The following is a 21,467-nucleotide window of genomic DNA, read 5'->3' as shown; positions in this document are numbered from 1 at the left end:
TGGAAGGCCTTGTAAAGAATAAGGGCAGTGGGAAGCCATTGACAGGTTTTAGGCAGGGAAGTGATGCCAGATTTTCCCTTTGGAGTAATGGCTTTGGCTGCAGTGTGGAGAGTCAGTTGGAGAGGAGTAAGAATGGGAGCAGGGGACTGCGTTAGAAGTCGGTTGCAGCAGTTTTGGTGGGAGATGAATGATGGCAGCCCCAGGTGCTGGCAATGGGGAGAACTGGATGGCAGGAAGTTTTAAGTTTTATATAACTGGCAATGGGGAAACGTTGTCACTTCTTGACAGGAGACTGAGATCATAAAAACGGTGTTTCAGAGGGATGATTCTGAACTGTGTAGCATGAATTGAGTGAGGAGGGCCTGAAAGGTTCGCTGCACAAGTCCTTGTGTGTTGGGGTGACAGCTTAGATTGGGGTGATAAGCTGCTGTGGTAATTAACTGGATAATACCAGTGAAATACCTTGAACAAATATTCTTATGATGAATACTAAATATTGTGCTTTAATAATTTACTGACAACTTTCTCTTGCTTTTCTGGGTCTATTACAGTGACTTAAACCATACAGAAGTTTTTCACCTATTTTAAAGAAGACTAGAATTTTTGTATATGTCTGATTCTCCGTGGTAAACAATAAAAACCGAAATGATTAGTTTTTAAAAAGTGGCTGGTAATGCCACGGAGTCATCAGGAACCTTGATTCCTGTGAGCCTTCATCTTAGCCCATGGCTTCTACCCTCCAGGTTACTTTGTTGCTCAAGACTGCTGCTGGAGCGGCAGCCACCGCTGTTGAGTTGGCTAGAAGAAGAGCAAAAGGGCACCTCTCCTGCTGAGTCAGCGTCCTTTAAGCAAGCTTTCTCAAAGTCCCTCACGGCACCGCATGCGTATTAGTTCTAGAATTTAATCCCATGGCCGTCCCTAGCTGCTAGGGAGGTTGGAAAGTAGAGTCTGTATTCCAGGCCTTGATTGATGCAAAGAAGGGAGGGAAGAATGGCTACTTAGGAAGATGGTGGGCTCTGGCCTGGTTGTGCATATCAACACATGAAGAGTTGTCCCTTGGGTTGTGTCTGCACATTTCGTCTTATCAGTGCAGTCCTACGTGCTTACTTTTTTCATTTTAAGAAATCACAAAAACCAGGCACTACTTCTAATTTGGATGACTTGGGAGCTGGTCTCTGTTTCCTTAGGTTTTCATTGCGAGGTGGTAGGTGTATCGGGTGATTGTGGTTGGATCAGTGTTTCCCGAAAGGCAAACCAAGAGATTATCTTAGGTACTGCACTGATGAGTGTTTTTAAAATTTAATAGTTACAGATACACATATTTTACACTAAGACTCTACTTATATTAATTGAACTGGTGGCCTTTTATAATAATCAAATAATTAAGTGAATAGTAATCAAATAATTGTTACCTATTAAATGTTACTTAAAAAAATCAGTTTTTAAGAAAATATCAAGTGACTTGGGAAACACCGATTTAAAGAAACGGGAATAGATGAAGAATTCTTCAAAAGAAGGAAAAGACTTCTTTTTTAGAAAAGCAGTACATACACATGGTTAGTAGTAAAAAGAATAAAAATTAGTAATCTCTTTCCTGTCTTTCCCCGGTACCCCAGAAGCAACCACAAAAGACTCTTGATTGAAAATGGTGTGTTTGGGTTAGATTCCTAAAATTAGTAATGAGAAGTTGACTCCCCAGACAATATGGTATCATCTTAATAGTGAGAATTACACTAGTATATTATAAAAATGAAAAATTATTGAACTTAAAGGATTTTTCTGTCCCAAAACAAGCTATCTCTGCTACTATTGTTGGAAGATAATGTAGCTTTAAACAAAGAATATATTTTTAAAAGCAAAAGCTGGACAATCCTTGTCCTCATTCCACATGTCTTAATAAACTTCTATAATTGCCTGAAGTTCAGCAGATGACTTGGTGATGTTTGGATATTATTGCAAACTAACTACCTGCCGTGTGACTTCGAGAACACAGACATACACACGTAGAGTCATCTGTATTCTTTTGAAATATGTATATTCTAGCCAAAAATTCTGGATACATTATATGGAGTGACTTTATTATAGTTTAATTCTTGAGCATTTTCTTATTAAGGAACTTTTAAGGCCCTAATCCAAGAAATCTGATATTACCATCAACTCACTGCTGTATTTATATAGGATTTGCTTGCTCCGCAGTCGTAGAGAATGAACAAAACAATCTAGGTACAAAAGGCTCTGTAAACAGAGAGATGAGTGGCAGATGGGTTAGGAGAGTGTAAGTAAGTGTACTTGTAATGTGAAGAACTTTGAGAAACCAGGTTTCCAGAGAAACAGGCGAAGCATTGTGTGTTTAGTAGTCTGTTACACTAAGTGCTGAGCATCATTCATGCTTTCAGCAAATGTCTCCTGAGCACCTGCCTTCTGCCTGTCACATAACAAGGAGCCTGGAATAAGAATTAAGACAGATACACGTCAGGAAATACAACTCAAAGTAGAGAGTCGTAGGTGCCAGCAGAGCCGTGCATGGAAAGAGCTGTGGGAGTTTGGAGGAGAGAAGAGTTTCGTTTGTTTGAAGGGATCTGGAAGAGTGGAGTTGGTGGAGCTTGAACAGCTTTGAAGGAAGGGGAGAGGAGGGATTCTGGGGATCTTGCAGAGAGCAAAAAGGTTACCACAGATAGAAGGAAAAGGAGAGAATTGGAAACATTAAAAAAAGGTTTATCCTTCGTGCGTGAAACACTAGTGAGTCAGTAACATGAACGTAGTATAAAATTCGGGTTCCCCTATACTCTTTGGCCCCTACAAAATACTCAGGAGCTGAAAAGTTACAGAACTGTGCCACTGAATTGATCATGAGGTTGGAGGAACTTTCATGTAAAGCTTAATTTTGTATGGGCTCTACCATACATGTTTCAATCCATAAATTAATAATGTTTTTTATAAATAAAACCACGATGATAAAAACACATGGGTTACCACCTTCGTAAGTTGCTAGGGAACCAATTTATTTTGAAAACTGATAAACAAAGGAGCAAAAACCCAAACATTTATCTTGTGTTCCCATGTAAACTCTGTATTACTGTTACCAAATAACTAATAACGAGTTATTTCCCTCTGGAAATATTCCAGCTAATGAGCGAGGATGGAGTGATAGAATTTAAATATTAAATATCACCATTTTGCAATTTCTAATGAAATAATATGCCATCAATGACTGCTAATAAAGCAAGAGAAAGATAACTGGAAATATGTTTCCTGGTGCAAATATGCAGTATTACTTATAAAGGGTTCTTATCAAAAATCAAACCTGAATTCGATCAAGCATCTGTAGCCAACCACTAGGGGACAGATAGACTTGTTAAATGACATCAGGGGATGCAGTCAGCAAATGCCAGGCTGGGAAAGTGTAAACATATGATCCAGTATCTTCAACAGACAAGGAGGGGACAAGGGGAGAGAGGAAAGGAGAGGTGGGGGAGAAAGAGATGGAGATGAGAGAGAGAAATAGGTATAGATAGGTAGATGGATGGATAGCAGTTTCAGGACAAATACAAGAAAATCCTACTTTACATCATGACTTATTTTCCATAATCTGTAAATAGTTTGGAGAACCTCATGGAGCATCCCGAACCTTTTGGAGCAGACAGCTGTGCTCTGAATTTGTAACAAACACGATTTCGGTATTTCCGAGATGAGATGCAGCCTGTCCCATTATGATGATCAAATGTTTCTGCCGTCTAAGTGTTTGAGCTTTTAAGAGGAATGTGCTTTTCCATAGAAGGAATAGATGTTATTCAATTTTCAAACTGCCTATAATTTTTAAAAATTAGTTTATTGACCTCGTGTGTCTAATTGATGGCTCCTAACTGTGTATGATCAGTTCTTTATTTTAATTCTTAAACTAAACTTACTTTCTCTCTTTTCTCAGTTGTCACAGGTAGTACTGATGGAATTGGAAAATCATATGCAGAAGAGGTAGGTCATTTTCAAGACCTTTCTTTAATACAAAATGAGTGTAAAACTTTCTACCCTGGTAAGTTGGAATTGTAAAATTTTAGTATAACATTATTTTATATTGTGTAGGTATGAACAGTCCTTGGTTTCTTTTTTTTTAATTTTTCAATTACAGTTGACATTTAAAATTATTTTATATTAGTTTCAGGTATATAATCATATAATTTATGAAGTGATTCTTCTGATAATTCCAGTACCCACCTGACACCATACATAGTTAATAAAATATGATTGACTATATTCCCTTTGCTGCACTGTACATCCATCCCTGTGGCTATTTTGTAACTGCCCGTTTAGACTTCTTAATCCCTTCACCTTCTTCACCCAGCCCCCTGGCCCCTCTCCCACCTGGCAGCCCTCAGTTTGTTCTCTGTATCTAAGAGTGTGTTTCTGCTTTGTTTGTTCATTTACTTTGCTTTTTGGATTCCACAATAAGTAAAATCATATGTTATTTGTTGTTTTCTGTCAGACTTATTATACCTAGCATAATACCCTCTAGGTCCATCCATGTTGTTGCCAATGGTAAGATTTCAATCTTTTTTTTTTCCCTGAGTACTATTGAATTGTATGCATTAATATCACCACATCTTTATCCACTGGTATATTGATGGGCACTTGGATTGCTTCCATGCTTGGCTGTTGTAAATATTACACTGTAGTGAACATAGGTATACATATATCCTTTGGATTAGTGTTTTGGATTTCTTCAGATACATACCCAGAAATGGACTTGCTGGATCATAGAGTAGTTGCATTTTATTTGAGGTAGCTCCATACTGCTTTCCACGGTGGCTGCACCAGTCTGCATTCCCACCAACAACAGTGCACCAGGGTTCTCGTTTGTTGGTATAATGATGATGGCCATTCTGGCAGATGTGAGGTGATATCTCATTGTAGTATTAAATTGCATCTCTCTGATGATTAGTGATGTCTATTGTCCATTTGTATGTCCTCTTTGGAGAAGTGTCTATTCATGTTCTCTGCCCATTTTTTAATTGGATTATTTTGTGTTAGTTACATGAGCTCTTTTTAAATTTTGGGTATTACCCTCTTATCAGATGTATCACTAATGAATATCTTCTTCCATTCAGTATGTTATCTTTTTGTTTTGTTAATATAAAAACTTTTTAGTTTGATGTACTCCCATTTGTTTATTTTTTCCTATGTTTCCCTTGCCTAAGTAGATGTATCAGAAAAAATATTACTAAGAGAATTGTCAGAGTTTACTGCCAATGTTTTCTTCTGAGTTTTATTTTTTGGGGTCTTACATTCAAGTCTTTAACCCGTTTTGAGTTTATGGTGTATAACCTGTATTTGGAGTATATTACAGAAGAAGGCAGTCTCGTTTCCCTTCTTTCGCATGTATTAGGCAGACCTCAGTTTTGAACTGTTTTCCAAAAGGTGGATCTATTATCATATAAGTTATATTTCCAGGCTTAGTTTAGGGTATCATTTTCACAAGAAGGGCTGTGATTGTCGGAAAGGAATTGGCAGGCACGGCAAAGGATTGAAGTTACTGGTAATGCGATGATAGCGCAGGAAACCATAATAGTTTGCAGACCATCATACAGAGCAGGGACCTTGGCAGTGCTCTCCGGGCACGCTTCCCTGCCTTCCGGTTCTGCGAAGGCACCCTCACCCTGTGACATTGCCCGGTTATGATGAAGATCTGCCGAATCTCTCATTTGTCGTTCCCAAACATTTCTTTCTTTTTTTAATCCTTCTTTGTTTTCCCAGTTTTTTATCTTGAATATCAAAACTACAGAAAAGTTGCAAGAAGAATATAATGAACACCCATATACCTTACCAGGATTCACCAGTTATTAGCATTTGCCGCATTTAACTTTATTGTAGTGATCATTTAGCTGGACTGTAAGATACAGACACCCTGACAATCCATCCCTAACTATTTCAGTCTGAATCTTCTAAGACCTAGAACGTTCACCCTTATAATGGCAATACGGTGATGATACATAGAAGTTTAACTTGATACAATATTATTTACATAACATACAGCCCATATGCAGATTTCCCAGCTCTCCCCAAAACTTTTCTTAGAGCTCTTTTAGATGTGGTCACATCCAGGTAGAGATTAATATATTGCATTTAGGTGACACGTCTCTTGACTGGAAGAGTTCCCTAGCCTTTGTGTATATGCGTTTTCAACAGGGGCATTTTTGAAAACTCCAGGCCAGTTGTTATGTGAAAGGTTTCTCAATCTGGATTTGTCTGATTACTTCCTCATGATTAGATTCAGGTCGAACAGGTGCTTTTGCATCCTGACTTTATCTGATCAGGAGGCACAAGGAGTCCCCTTGTTTCATGATTGACTGTATTAAGATAAATCATTTATGACAATGCCGCCCACCAGAATTCTCCGTTATAAAGGGACCTTTTCCATTGTAATTAATAAGGAATATGTGGGGTGGTACTTTAGGACTGTGAATATACCATTTACCAATAATTTTTCACCCAATTGTTCTAACATCCATTGGCAATTTTTTCCTAAATTAGTTATTACCATGGTGGTTTAAAAATGGTGATTTTCTAAGGATGTCTTTCCTTTAACACTTATTAGATGCTGTTTTTCTTTAAATAAAAGCTTTTCTTTATCCTTCCTCCCCTGTTAATTAAAAAAAAGAAACAAACCAAAAACCTATCAGTTTGGACTCATGGGTTCTTTAGTGGTTTCACAGCAGAGTAATTTAACAAATTATTACCAACCTTTGTTATTTTTATTGAAAAAAGTATTCTAGCCCTGACTGGTATGGCTTAGCGGGTTGGGCATCATCCCGAAAACGGAAAGTTGCTGGTTGGATTTGGGTCAGGGCACATGCCTGGGTTGCAGGCCAGGTCCCCAGCTGTGCAAGAGGCAACTGGTTGATGTGTCTCTCACACACAGATGTTCTCTCCCTCTCTTTCTCCCTCCCTTCCCTTCTCTCTAAAAAAGTAAATAAATAAAAGTTCTATATCTTCTCATTTGCAATACCACTTTTTACTTAATAAAAACCAACTTTAGGATTTAAGACTAGAATATTAGTTTAGTAAATTGCTAATAGTTTGTAGCAGCTAACTTACAGCTCTTTGACATACTGTCTGGAACAGCTCACTAAAAACTTGTGTGTGTCAGTGTTTCTCCTTTGCCCCTATATCTGTGTGTCTCCGGAGGAGAAGCCACATTCCTTAGTCTATGCAGCACTTAGCGAGTGCTGGGTAAGTACATGGAAGGCGCTCCTCAGGAGGCTCTTCGTTAATTTGTCCAATTACCTCTCTTAGTTTGCCTTTCTTGTCCATAAGGTGTAATGCTTAATAAAATTTTTAAAATTGATTCTATATTTTGGAATTGCTAACATCTTAACTATGGTTTTCTTTGCCATTCCTCCAGTCTTTATGTATACAGTCTGAATGAAAACTACTTTAAAGTTAATTTTTGAATTATAGAAGTGATCGATAATTATGGTTTGAAAAACTCAAACTGTCTAGATGGACACAAAATAAAAAGTAACCATTTATTTCTTCTAAAACCCTTTGGCATTTATATACTAGCTTGATTTATAAAGTCAACCCTTTGGGGAATCCTCTTATAAAGTCTTCATTTTGGATTGCCCACTCATTACACTTGGGGTTATTTTATTTTATTTTTTAACTTGGATTATCATATGGTCGGGTTTTCTTAAAATGAGAATATATATATAATTTCTGTTTCCAAATCAAATGCCTGGTTGTGATTCAATTGTCCGGTGTCTGTTTTCCTGTTTCAGTTAGCGAAGCATGGAATGAAGGTTGTCCTTATCAGTAGGTCGCAGGACAAACTGAACCAGGTTTCCAGTGAAATACGTAAGTTCCCACATTGCCCTCCCCTCCCCTTATGATTAGAAAATGAACACCAAAGCTGCTTTTTTATTCTGTTAACAAGCTTTTGTAACGATGGATCATCAGTTTTTTCGGACTCATTGAGGGCTATTGTAATTTGCTTAAAATGTCTTTTAGTGACTCATTTAATTTGTTAGAAGTCAAATTCTCTGATTATTTTATCATGTTTGTTCTACTTACACATTTTCTGTTGCTTCATTTTAATATTCTTGCGTGTTTTTTCACTCTTTGACTTTGTTGTCTCTAAAGCATGCATCCTATGGTTGAGGAAAATACAAAGGTAGCAGATATACACGCGGCAGGGAAACTATTTTGAACTTTCTTCACAGTTAGCTGTGCTTGAGACCGGAATTATATTACAGCAAAGACCTTTTAAACTGACGGCTAAGTAACAGCCAGGTGGATAAACCAGTGCTGTCCCTATCCTTGCTGAAACTCGCTGATATTCCCAGGATGGGGACTATGGCTGGTGGGCTTCTCAGTGACGCCTGTGCACTTGGACACCTGCAAGTCAAATTACTTTCTCATTAAGAGTCAGTTGTGTTTGTTCTGCAATTCACCTATTCTGTAAACTGATGCCTCTTGGTGTAAAAAGGGGAGTTATTTCTACAAAAACTAAGTTGAATGCTGTGGAAAAAAGTAAGAAAAGTCCGTTCTTTTGGAAATTGGCTGTGGAATTAGGGGCTAACAAGACAAGTGTAAAATACTGGAAAGAATTATAAAAAGGGAGAAGAAATTTGCTCTCTGGTTATTTCATTTGTGTTGAAGCTTTTGCTGCATTTCAAAACAACTGGAACTGCCATATATTAACTGATGCATTATGAGTGTGGTTTATGCCAGAAAGACTGGGATTCCTCCACAGATCTGAACTCAAAGAGAAAGCCTGGGCCCCACCCAGAGGATTAGTGAATTGTACTTATACATGGTTTGTTTATTTATTTATTTTATTTCATTGTTGTTCAAGTACAGTTGTCTGCATTTTCCTCCCACCATTCCCCCCCACCCCAGCCATCTGCACCTCCCTCCCCTGCTTCCACCCCCACCCCTTGATTTTGTCCACGTGTCCTTTATACTTATTCCTGAAAACCCTTACCCCCTTGCCCTCCACTTTCCCCTCCCACCTCCCCTCTGGTTACTGTCAGTTCTTAATTTCAATGTCTCTGGTAATATTTTGCTTGCTTGTTTGTTTTGTTGATTAGGTTCCACTTAAAGTTGAGATCATGTGGTATTTGTCTTTCACCGCCTGGCTTAATACACTTGGCATAATGCTCTCCAGTTCCATACCTGGTTTAAATTAAAATAAAATGCTTACAATGTGTATTTATCATTTTGTAGGATTCCTTGCTTTAACTGATTTCTCTAAGTAGCCAACTAACAAGCTCCCCCAATTCTTTGAGAAGAGGGGATTTCTACTGTATTTGATGATTATTTTCCCCCCACATTTACTGAGACATAATTGACTATCAAGTTCTCTAAGTTTAAGGCATACACGTACTGTGTTTTTATTAACATTACCACCTACTACTAACATTTATATAGTGCTTTATTATTTATTCCATCACATTTATTATTGCCCTTGATCTTTTGAGCATCCTCGTGAGGTAGCAGATATTCCTTACCTTGTGAGGTAAGGAATATATTTGTTATTTCTTTCCAGAGCATAGCTCATCCTACTGGACAAATTGTACATAGATGCACTTAACTTTTATGTGCAAATGATCTTTATGGATTCCCAATAATAAGTTTGCTAAATTATTTTTAACCCTGCTGAGAGCACAGATCTTTACAAAGGTGAGCATGTGGTATACAGATATACAGGAAATCGTTGGCATTTAAGGATTTTAACTTGCACGGTTCTATGTAAATGCCACCCTGAAGGTCCAAGACAACAGTATTTTGCAATTTTGCTGAGGCGTGAATTTGAGCCAAGCTGTGTGGTTACTTCTGTAGTAGGCGAACTGAGCAAACCAGCTGGGTCTCAGTGCTGTTTCTCTCTTAAATACTTGTAGTCGTGCGGGTGAGTCTCACAGTGATGAGATGTGCTGTGTGTGTGTGCGTGTAAAATTGGCTGTTAATGAGAGCCTCTCCTAGTTGCCAAAAGTAAAGGTTCATATGCAGAAAATAGATGCTTTTGGTTAAATAAAACGTTGTTTTGAAATGCTGTGATATGAATGAATTGGCCATCTGCTTGACGCAGAAACCAGAAAAGCTGCCTCATGCCACTCTTTCAACAAGTGCTCCAGCCGTATGTAAATTGCCTAGCAAGTGAGAAGATACACTTCAAGAGGATTTGAGAATTTGGTTAACTTGTGATAGGGAGCGACACGTGGCCGTGGGCAGAAATGTGATCCTGGAGCAGGACGGGGTTCTGTTAGAGCATTTTCATGATGGAGCGGATGGTAAAAACACTCACTTGACCTTTATTGTAAGGAAAGGTTTCTTTTCCTTATTGAGAGTGTGGGAAAATATTTTTCTCCTGCGAATAATGTACATTTAACAGAAGAGGTGGTATCAGCAGACCAGGTCATTCGCTCTAAGCTGAGGAAACACACAGAGGAGATTTATAAACTCGTTCAAGTTTTCAACTCAGGTGTGGATCATCTCTTTGGGAGGATAATGTTTCCCTGAACATGTCTCTTCCAGAAGAAGAAAGTACCAGAATTTGATGTTGACAAAGACAGACTGTTTACGCTTTCAACGCATGTGTATGGAGCGCCTGTGTACCAGGGGCTGTGCTGGGCAGCCAGGGTACGGTGCCGAACGAGATGGACGCAGTCCTCGCCCTCGGGGAAGTCATGTGCCAGTGGAGGAGAAAGAGGGAACAAATAGGTCCCAAACCAAAAAAACCCAGACAAATAAGTAATTGCCATTTGTAGTAGGTATCCTGAAGGAAACAAAGAAGAAGCTAGGGAGAAAAAATGGAGAGGTTCTTATTTTGTAGCAACATGATGAGTTTTATGAGTGGCAGGGTGTTAAAGGGCCAGGCTAACACCTCTTGCCCGTACTGTTGTACTCTAGTTTCGAAGCTGGAGCCGTGGTGAAGGGAGTACCCCCTGGGCCTGCCGGAGTACAGGGGTGGAGGGGTTGTGTGTGCAAGTTACACGTGGCAGATCCACTCCAGCTGTCCTCTTCTTAAGCACTTGGATCCCTGCCTCTGCGTTACGCCAGGCAGGGTCTGACCTCTCAAATCTGTTAAATGTAGGCTCTTATCAGGTCCAAGTTTTAGTCAGCCAACCAAGTTAACTCATAGAGCCCCTTCCAGTGACACAAGCTAACTCTTAAATCCTAAATCTCTAAGTGACTCATTAAAAAAACGGCCCAATCTGGTGTGATATTCTGTTTTCCTTGGTCTAACACTCAGAATCCATTCTCACACAGATGTCCCAGGTTTCTACCAATATGAAATAGCAAAATTTTGCAGTTATTTTTGTGTGTAAGTTACTCGTTAACTTTGTGGCTCCGACTTTTATTTTTTCCTGGAGAATGCTGTGGTACAACCCTGTTATGGTGGCAGTAAGGGATGCTCCAGTGTGTCTTGAGAAGAAGTGGAATTCTCTTGCAAGAAAACCACCCTTGGAGTTATGTTGAGGTTAAAGGACTTGAAGCCAGGGAGAGTTAATCCCTTTAGGCACAGGAGGGTGGGCTATTTCTGTTTCCACTGGCAAGGGAGGCTCAGGGTAGCTTGGGGGTTTGGGATTCTTGGCTTCAGCCGAGTTCACCCAGACATCCCTGTCCTAAGTCTGCGGGTCTCACTCTTCTCATTCTGCACTTTCACTTTCCTACCTGAAACATGGTGGGTCTGTGGAATTCAACTGGCATTGCAGTTCTGCCACGGGCACAGGTAAAGCTGATGTTAGTGAGGTGAGGCCAGTAGCTATTAGGCATAAAAGTTTTTATTAGGGCTGCCATGGAAGCTCTCTGTTTCTCTGATCATAAATGTGAGCTGAAAGTTTAAAGGCCCTAGCTTATCATTTTCTTCTGGTAGGTGCTCCCGTGCATTGAGAAGAAGCCCTGCCATACCATACTCTTTGTGCTTATTTCTGCCAAACCCAAATGTAGCAACTGTTGCTTAAGACACTGACTTTTTCAGTAGATAATTTATATAACCAGCAACCAGCATTTGTTTGATTAATGGCGATGCTACTGCATCATGGATCAAAGCAAAGCAATACAAAAGTCCTCTGAAGTCTATTTTGGGGATCCCACTCCTGGTACCATTTTCCAGTCGGCAAGAGTTCAGTCAGGTGACAAGCCTAGCAAGGTAGTTTAACTAAGGGCACCTTGTCTCCTCTGGTCCAGCAGTTAAACTCACTCCAGTGGGTTAAACTCATTCCTCCTTCTTCCTTATCTTACTGAGAGAAGAAAGGAGGAGATTGAAAAGGAAACCGCATGCTCCCTGAAGAAAATAGGGGACTTCTTGCTGCTCTCCCCTTCTGATTGTCCACTGTCTTTATGCAGACTTGGGGATTCCGTGCCTTCAGAAGCAATTCCTTGTGAGCGCAGGGCAGCCTACTCCTCAGTCAAGGTTCTTCAGAAAAAAATTGAAGGGATTATATACAAGTTAGTAGGGAGCGAAATGTTCTGCCAGCAGTGGAGAAGTGCTTTTTCAGGATTGACTGCTTTGATGAAATTATAGTTCTTTGTACGGGTACCCATCACCCGTTGAATTAAGACAAGCTGAAAGTCATCATACTCAATAAGCTTATTTTGTTATTGTTAGCCAAGATTATTAATATGTTAAGTTTTCTGTCCATTTTGATTTGAACTCGGAGCTGAGTTTGTACTTGCAATAAAGTGTGATGTAAAGGAGACTAGCTTTCAGAAGAACTCAGTTTGCAAGGTATGTATAGAGATGGTGATATTTACAGTTATATTATTATGTGTAAATCTGATTACATGCAGTTCAAACAACTTTGATTTAAAAACCACACATTTCTTTTATTTAAAAAAACCCCAAACACGATGTTTCTCTTTTTTGTAACTTATCCCAAGTGTAAGGCTTTAGGATGGCCTTGTAATTCCGTGACCTTCTCTCTTGAAATGCAAAGCTTTTAGAAATGTGAAGTTTACTGATTTATAGTCAGCAGGAGAATAGGTTAAGGTGAGGTTTCACTTTTTACCTATGATCAGACCTGTGCATTTACGATGTGGATTTGACCAAATAAGTGTGTTCACAATTTTCCAATGAAGTATCATTAATACAATGCTTTGTTATGTTTAGCCTGTTTCATTTGCATAAGGACAATGAGGCAGTAGTGGACACATAAGGACCTTTTTATTTTATGTTTAATAAGACTAGAACCACAGGATGTTAGGATGAGGGAGTTAATCTCATGCGGCCCTACTCATATGTACTTTTCTATCACTTCTGCAGTACCAGAAATATTTTCATGGCCCTTAGAGTTCACGCAGTCCAAAGTGAGGAGCCAGAAGCCACCCAGTTTGCCTCTACCGGCATTGCCTGTAGTACTTGTGACTACCGAGTATCCTTTTACTCCAAGATGCCCAAATTTGTCAATGTTCCAGACCTCCCAGAAAGTGGCATTTTTTTACTACCTATAAAAGTGAGACTCCACAAGCCGTAGAGGTACCAACAGAGTTTCCTGGGAGGCTTTTGAAGCAGTGTCCACAAAATGGAGTGCAATCCTTGTTTCTTCCTAGTGGGCTTGTCGTGCCTAATTAATGAGATTTCCCGTTAAATGAGACATTGCTGGCATGGTCATGGTTACAAATTTGTTTTCTCTAATTATTTCCTGGTAGAGAGAAGGATAGATTCTTATTCAGCATATGCAAATAATTACATTACCATGTAAAGTAAAAGAACTCAGTAAAGACGCAGTGTATAATATTTGGCCATTGTTCTGATTAGTTTTGCAGAAAAAGCCAATCAGTGTATTCTATTTTCTACACAATTACTGTCTTTAAATTTACTTTATGATTTACTAGGTTATGCTGCAATTACTTTTGCTGCATAACAAACTCCAAACTTATCAGTGTAAAATAACAACGATTTTAGGTGCTCATAAATTCTGCTCAGAAATTTTGCCAGGACCCTGGGACAACTCCTTTGCTCCTCACGGCATTGCGGAGGTCACTCACTGATACTCAGCTGATGGATCGTCTGGGCTGGAAGACCTGAGATGGCTTCTCCCATAGGCTGGTGCAATGGCAGGAGTGACTGCGAAGCTGGAGCTGTTTGGTGACTAGAGTACGTCTGTGTGGCCTCTCTAGCATGGCCATCTCAGGGCAGGTGGACTTCCCAGATGGCAACTGTCTTCCCTCAGAGCGAGTGTTCCAAGAGAAGCAGGCAGAAGCTGATTGGTTTTGGTGACTGACTCTCAGAATTCACGTGATGTTACTTTCACCACACGCGGTCGGTCAGAGCAGTCCTGCGCCTGCCCAGATTCAAGGGGCGGGGAAGGACTCCTCTTCTTGATGGGGGAGTGACTGGGTCACTGGAGAACATGTGGGGAGGGAGATGTTTTTTGAAAATAAAATCTGGATTTGAAAAATACAATCTGCCATAGTTTATCAGCTATATTAATGTTTCCCCAAGAATGTTTTTCCTGAATTCAGATGCATCAGTAGGAACAACATACCATTGGAAGCGTGCATTGTTTTAATTTATTCAACTATAGTCAGACACAAAGAGGGTTAATAAAAAATTAAGGAGAAAGAAAAGATGTTTTCTCAAAACCACTATTAAATGTTCCTCATTGGTCCCGTTTAGTCTTGCAAAATTAATTCTTGTTCCACTGGATCTTCTGTCAGCAGCATGCTTTGGCAGTGTCTGATTTTCAAGTAAAGAGTCCTGTAAATTCAGCCTGTTTCCTGGAGCAGCCGATGGTCTGCTGTTGGTGGCAGTGTTGGGTCGCCCTGGGAAGGAAGCCCGACACCGGAGCTGATTCTCTGCAGCATCAGGAACATCCAAGAGTACAATACAGGCCTCCACTCAGGCCGTTATGCTGTGGGTGTTTCGTCCTAAAGACTCTGTTTTCTGATTTATGATGGAGGCATCTTGGCAAGCTTGAAGGAAAAGTAGAAACCACCTGTTAAGAAGATTGATGGTCTCTGGTTAATTTATTACAGTAATTAACTGTCAAAATGGAATCCCCCATTGGGATATAATATAGAGCTAATTAATGATTTAGTCAATGATTATTTTGAGGGCATGAACCTTATGATGGACACTGAAGGCATTGATAAGTCTGCAGGGATTTCTAGAGAGTGTGTTTTAAAATCGCCATCAATTAACAAGAGTAGTTTATACTTAGAAACATAATCTTAGAAATCATTTTGCTCACAGTGTTGTGCCAGTCTTTGCTCATGAAATCAGGAATCAGGAATATGTTTCTACTGACCCTGAAAAGTGTACAGATATGGAACCCTATTCATTAATAGTTAAACTTTGGCTTTTCTTATATTAGGTCAGATCTTGTACAAGACTTGAGCTAATTAAAAATAGGGAGAATACACTACCAACCTAGTTCTCCCTAATACCCTCCTTGCTCGATAGTGCTACCTAGTGGCTATTTTGGAAATACCAGAGACTGTTGGGGTATAAACTGTATCTTAACAATTTTATTATTCTTAATTTGGGACCCAAATTTGTGAAGGATGTATTATATAGAGTTTCCAGGTGATTAGAGATTACAGGAAAATATGTATAAGTCAGGCCCAAGATGAAAAATGATTACGGTCTTGGTTTAGAGTGACAGTAATTAAAATAAAGCATAGCTGTATGAAACAATAATTATTAGGAAATCAAGCTTTTGAGAAACAAGAAACTTCTGTTACAAATGACTCAAGGGCATAACAAAAGTCAACACAAAAGCTCAAAAAGTTAACAGGCTGTTAGGAAGTGGGAGTGTTCTGGGGAGATAAGGGAACACTGCTGGCCGGCTGCGCGCTGAAGGCCCACAGCAATTGCTTATAGCTTTCTCGTGAAGATTATATGATCAAAGATCAATTTTCTTCTGAATAACTGGTTTCAAGCTATTTAATTCATAAGTTTTCTTTGTTGATTTTAATATTATATACATGTGTATAAATATAATACACACACACACAAAATGATGTTAACACTTTTACCTGTAGCTCAAAATGTATTAAATCTGTTTTCTTTAGTATGTTGTAAGATAATGTACATACCAAACTGAGTTTGCCATCCTAAGTGGAGTTTTCTGTAGGAATTTAGTCTTTAGAAATTATTCAGGGAACCAAAGATTCCTCATTATTTAACTCCCTCTGATATTAGTACCTTAAGCCAATTAGGAATCACAGAAGCTCTATTTGCATGGACGTCGCAGAGCGATACAGTCATTACTGGCAGCGAGGTTGTCGGAGATGACATTGGAAAGTTTGATACAGTGGACAGGAAGAGTAGAAAAGATGAAACGATTTGCAGATGTTTCTGAAGTTTAGAAGAGCCAGTCCTTGTATAAAGACATCAATTTTTAAAAGTTTAAATAGTTTTGGGAAGCAGTAGTAATAAAGAAGTAGTAATAAAGAAGTAGTAATATATCTAACTGGTAAACACCTATGTAGAAAATTTAAAAGTTCAGAGAATGAAATGTAAAAGTAGCATTATATTTTTATACAGAAAGAAGACATATGCCTATTTTTAAATTAAAATGATCAAACCAAACCTAATCAGCCCAAAGATTTACCTTAATTAGTTTCTGTACAACTTGGATTCATTGGATTCCACGTGTAAGTGGAATCACATGGTACTTGTCTTTCCCCGACTTGCTTATTTCACACAGAATAATACTCTTCAGGTTCATCCACTTTGTCACAAAAGGTAAGATTCCTTTTTACGGCTGAGTAGTATTCCATTGTGTGGATGTACCTTTTTTTTTATCCACTCATCTACTGATGGACACTTGGGCTGCTTCCAAATCTTGCCTATTGTAAATAACGCTGCAATGAACAGAGGGGTGCCTATATTCTTTGAATTAGTGTCTTGCGTTTCTTTGGATATATGCCCAGAACTGAAATCACTGGTTCACAAAGCAGATCCATTTTTAATTTTTTGAGGTAACTCCATACTACTTTTCACACTGCCTGTGCCAATCTGCATTTCCACCAATAGTGCACGAGGCTTCCCTTTTCTCCACATCCTCGCCAACACTTGTTTGGGGGTTTGTTGACGATAGTCATTCTGACACGTGTGAGGTGATGTCTTCTTTCTGTTTTAATTTCCATTTCTCTGGTAATTAGTGACATTGAGCATCTTCTCATATGTTTCTTGGCCATCTGTATGTCTTCTTCAGAGAAGTGTCTATTCGGGTCCTTTGCCCATTTTTAATTAGATTATTTGATATTTGGTATTGAGTTTTATATCTGGTTCCTTTTTCTTTTCCCTGCCTTCTTTTGGATTAATAGCATGTTGAAAAACTTATTCCATATTCTCTCCTTCCTAAGCTTATTGGCTATACATCTTATTTTGTTGTCATTGTTCACACATGCGCATTCCAGTTCACTCTCCTTGGCAGCCAGGTTAGAGCAATGCCATGCAAACTGTTCTCCTTACATTGGTAATGTCTGGACTTTTTCCGGACAGACCTCGCATTATTATAGGGGCTGGTTAATTATAGGGGCCCTGTCTTCCTCAAATGCTCAAGTCTGCTTCCTCCACTCAGGGGTGAATGCTGGTCTCTACCTGAGTTGCTCTTCGTCCTGGTTAGCAAGTATCTCAGGGCCGTAGGCTAAGACAACCACAGGGCTCACCTCATTTGTTTACCTTCTCTTAGGTATTGCTGTCCTGAATTGTCTATGGTCCATGGGCTTTGAACCACGTTTCATGTACTTTGTCTAGTTTTTCTAGTTTAAGATGATAGACTAATTCTGATCTGTTACACCATCATGACTGGAAGCAGGACTCCCTCCGCCCCCCCCCTTTTTTTTTTACTATTACTGATTTCCCACATTAGACTTTAAAGAGAAAAGGACTCAGTCCTTTTGCAAATGTTTGCACAGGGCCTGGCATGGTTTAAGGGGGTGTGCCTACTTAGCAAGTATTCTTTTGGTGCCTGAAGAGCCATTTTGAAACCTCATACTATTCTTAATCTTGTACAGAAAGACACTTTTGAAATTTAGGTTCCTATTTTGTCGCAAGTGGGTTTCTAAGCTAACGTGGGATCCTGTTCTAACACTGTTCAATTAAATTTCACCGAGTGTAGCTGATTTCAACTTCATTACTGTTTGTTACCAGTCGTTTACTGTAATAGAGAACAACATCTGTAATATGGGTGGATATTTAGTTAGAAATGTAGCATACCTACTAATTAGTTGGCCCAGCCAAATTAGCGTGTGTTGGTCTGCAGTTCCAATTAAGGCAGCTGCTTGAATGCTGCCGTTGTGCAGCTGGCACGAGGCACGTGGGAGTGCGCTGCGCCATGGCCAGACACCACCAGCTATACCTCTTACTTAAAACATTTCCTTGTGTTCGGACGGTTTCTTTAAAACAGCAAGTGGCTTTTCCCAGTCGGGTTATTGATGATGCAGTGACTTCTGTGTAAAAAAAACGTTTTTCGGTTGGGCAAATATGGGACCAAGGTGTTCTGAAAGGAGTCCCATTTAAGTAGATGATTAGTGTTTCTCCTCCCACTATAAAATTGTTGTTCGAAGTGGGTAATTGTAATTTAGAGTATAGCCTTCGGTTATAAAAGAATCTGTAGAAAGGCATATTCTTTGAAACATTTATAAAGCTTCATAGTTTTATATAGGGATTTCTTCCTTTTTTATTTTAGAGAGAAAGTACTTTGAAAGTTTTATGGAAAAGGGTCACTTTAATTTGACTTTCCCATCAAGAGAAGTAATATATTTTCTTGTCAATTATTCATTGTTTGGTAATGTCATTATACTATTACTTATTAAGTGCATAATTTGTTTTATGCTGATCTTTAAAATAACTACACATCAACTAATTTAAATGACTTAGTACTGTATTTAATACTAGAATCAAAGAAAAGATGAGATTAAAACTGCAGTGAATTTCATAAATTTTGAATTACTTTATTCCTTGGCTGTTAAAAAAACAAATAGGATTAATATTTAATGACAACAGGCTATACCAGTAACAGAAAAAAGTGTTGATATAGAATCAGCTTTTATCATGCCTCTGTTTAATGCTATAGAGATGTTTAATATCTAAAATGTAATCACTCTTCCATAACTGATAAAAATACTAAGCCACAAATGTAAACATATTCCCTTTTGTGGAATACACGGAATCATGTATAGGCACATGTAGTTTGGAAAACATACTCCACAAGATTCTAAAGGGCGTCACTGTTTAGAAACTACTGAGAGACTAAAGCCATCACATTGTAAGTAGGGAAACTAAGTCTCAGAAGCCAAGCCATGCCCAGTGACAGAATTGTGCAGGGTTCAGATTTTCAGCTTCTCTCTAGCTGTGTGCTCCGTTACCCCCACACTTGTGAATAAACTTCAAACATTATGGCCAGGTGCCTGAGTAGCAACTTTGGAGGTACTTCCCCAAAGCGGAATGTTGGAATAATACAACATCAAGTGAGTTAGGAACAGACTGAACTAAACTTGCATCATGACGGTGTTTGCATGCGGTTGCCTGTTGCAGTTGTTATCACGGATCATTTAAAGGACATGTGAACACTTTCATTAAAGTAGACGTATTTGCGCCCTGGCTGGTTTGGCGCAGTGGATTAAGCGCCAGCCTGCAAATTGAAAGGTCACTGGTTCGATTCCTGGTCAGGGTACAGGCCTGGCTTGTGGGCCAGGTCCCCAGTTAGGGGTGTGCAAGAGGCAACCAATCAACGTATCTTTCACACATCGATGTTTCTCTCCCTCTCTTTCTCCTCTCTCAAAAAATAAATAAATAATATATTTTTTAAAAAGATGTATTTGTTTCTCTTCATTTTTTGAGACACAGCCATGTTCACTGTGTATTTAAGGATGACTTTGAATTAGTACAACCCGAACCATATTAAGTAAAACTGTGTATTGATATTAAAACAGGCCTTGATTAAAAACAAATAGTCTTTCAGTCACGTTTGAGATGTTTCCTGAATAAGTAAGGAAATGAACATTACTTGTGCAATGATCCAGTAATGACTGACCCTTTGAACCATTATGGGGACAACCTGGTGAGGCCACCCAAGATCACACGGTGAAGCTGATCTTTAATTACAGTCTAGCTAGCCACAGGTCTAGCTTTCCTTCTACTCCTAGGTTATAATTCTAGTTAACCGCCTCCCTCAACTTACCCTTTATGGTGTTAACCCAGAATCCCCAAGTGCCTTGGATGTGTGCTTTGTCTTCTGATCTTGAGTTGCGTAGAATCCGTGTTTCGTACTCCCGTAACTGAATAGCATGGAGGATGCTGCTGTGACTGCCCAATTCTAGAAAGCCTTAATTCATCCTTTGTGTGTTTTTAGTAGTGGTTTGCGTGGCTGGATGTTGGACCACCAGCCACATAAAGGGCCTTTTCATGGGTGGGACTCCAGCTTTCCCAGCGCTTCAGTGTAGCCACTGCTTTGAGGGGTTTTGTTCATTGAGCTTTGCCTTCTCTTGACAAAAGGACTTACTGCAATGAAGTTTGAAAACCACTGCTGTGGACATCTCCCCACACCTTCTCTACCATTTCTTACTGTTTTCCTCCTTACAAAGGGCCTGTTTTACTCAACATGTGTCTCTGTATTCCTACTGTTTTATCTCCTCAGAGGAAGAACTGTCATCTCTAAAAGCCAACCTTTTGCTGGTATCTCAGTCCCAACCAAATCTCTTTCTCATTCCTTAGGGACTTGTTGCCATAGCAATCTTCTCTTCTGCTATCTCCAACGAGTACCTTTTAGACAGGTTTTGTTTGTCCCACTTTTTGTTTTAAAAACCAGACCATGTCAATCACATAAATCTTAGTTTGTCTTCTTTTGAAGATCCAAATGATCTATTAACTCTGGGCCCAACCATCCTGTAGGGCGGCAATCAGCTGGAGTGGTGAACCAGATGCCCTTTAGATGGGCCTGCCTGTCTGGGGTGACGGGGCCCCTCCCCGCGCACACAGTGCACACGCTCAGGCTTTTATAGGCTGTCTTCACTCACTTGAGTAAAGTGTGCGTGGTCCCTGAGGACAGTTGAGTTTGCGTCCACTATTATCCTTTACAGTCTTTCTAAGCAGCACATCTAGAGAGGAATTCTATTTCACTTGCAAGGAGTATAGAACATATTATCACTTGGGTATGCCTTATCAGTGGAATATATTTCTTCTAGTGTGGTATGCTTATACTTTATAACCCATTTTTCATTCATTTTGCTTTTGTCTCAGCAGCACACTATAAATGCTAACATTAAAAACGACGTAAATGTAGGAAACTATAGAATACTCACAAAGTTGAGGGAATCATATGCTCCCTCCCAATTACTACTCCTTTCATCTCTAGAAGTAACTGTTGTCTTACTTTCTAATATTATCACTTAATTGAGACTTCTTTGGACTTTATATACACCGCATGTATTCCTTTGAATTTTGACTTAACTTGATGTTTGTGGGCTTCGTCTCTATTTTTACACGGAGCTTTAGTACCTTTGTTTTCATCCTGTTA

The 21,467-nt window shown here is 39.3% G+C and overlaps 1 protein-coding gene across 1 annotated transcript in view; it reads left to right on the top strand.

Moving 5' to 3' along the window:
• The window catches only part of HSD17B12 (hydroxysteroid 17-beta dehydrogenase 12), a 136,617-nt gene that overhangs the window by 46,537 nt on the left and 68,613 nt on the right, over nucleotides 1-21,467 (top strand). The window contains exons 2-3 of the mRNA XM_024558740.4: nucleotides 3,926-3,972; nucleotides 7,773-7,848. Coding sequence (XP_024414508.2) covers nucleotides 3,926-3,972; nucleotides 7,773-7,848 — 123 coding nt within the window. The remainder of the gene's footprint in view (nucleotides 1-3,925; nucleotides 3,973-7,772; nucleotides 7,849-21,467) is intronic.

The sequence above is a fragment of the Desmodus rotundus genome, chromosome 5 (assembly GCF_022682495.2).
Source record: "Desmodus rotundus isolate HL8 chromosome 5, HLdesRot8A.1, whole genome shotgun sequence".
In the NCBI taxonomy this organism is placed as follows: Eukaryota; Metazoa; Chordata; class Mammalia; order Chiroptera; family Phyllostomidae; genus Desmodus; species Desmodus rotundus.
This window is presented reverse-complemented; position numbering and strand designations above follow the sequence as displayed.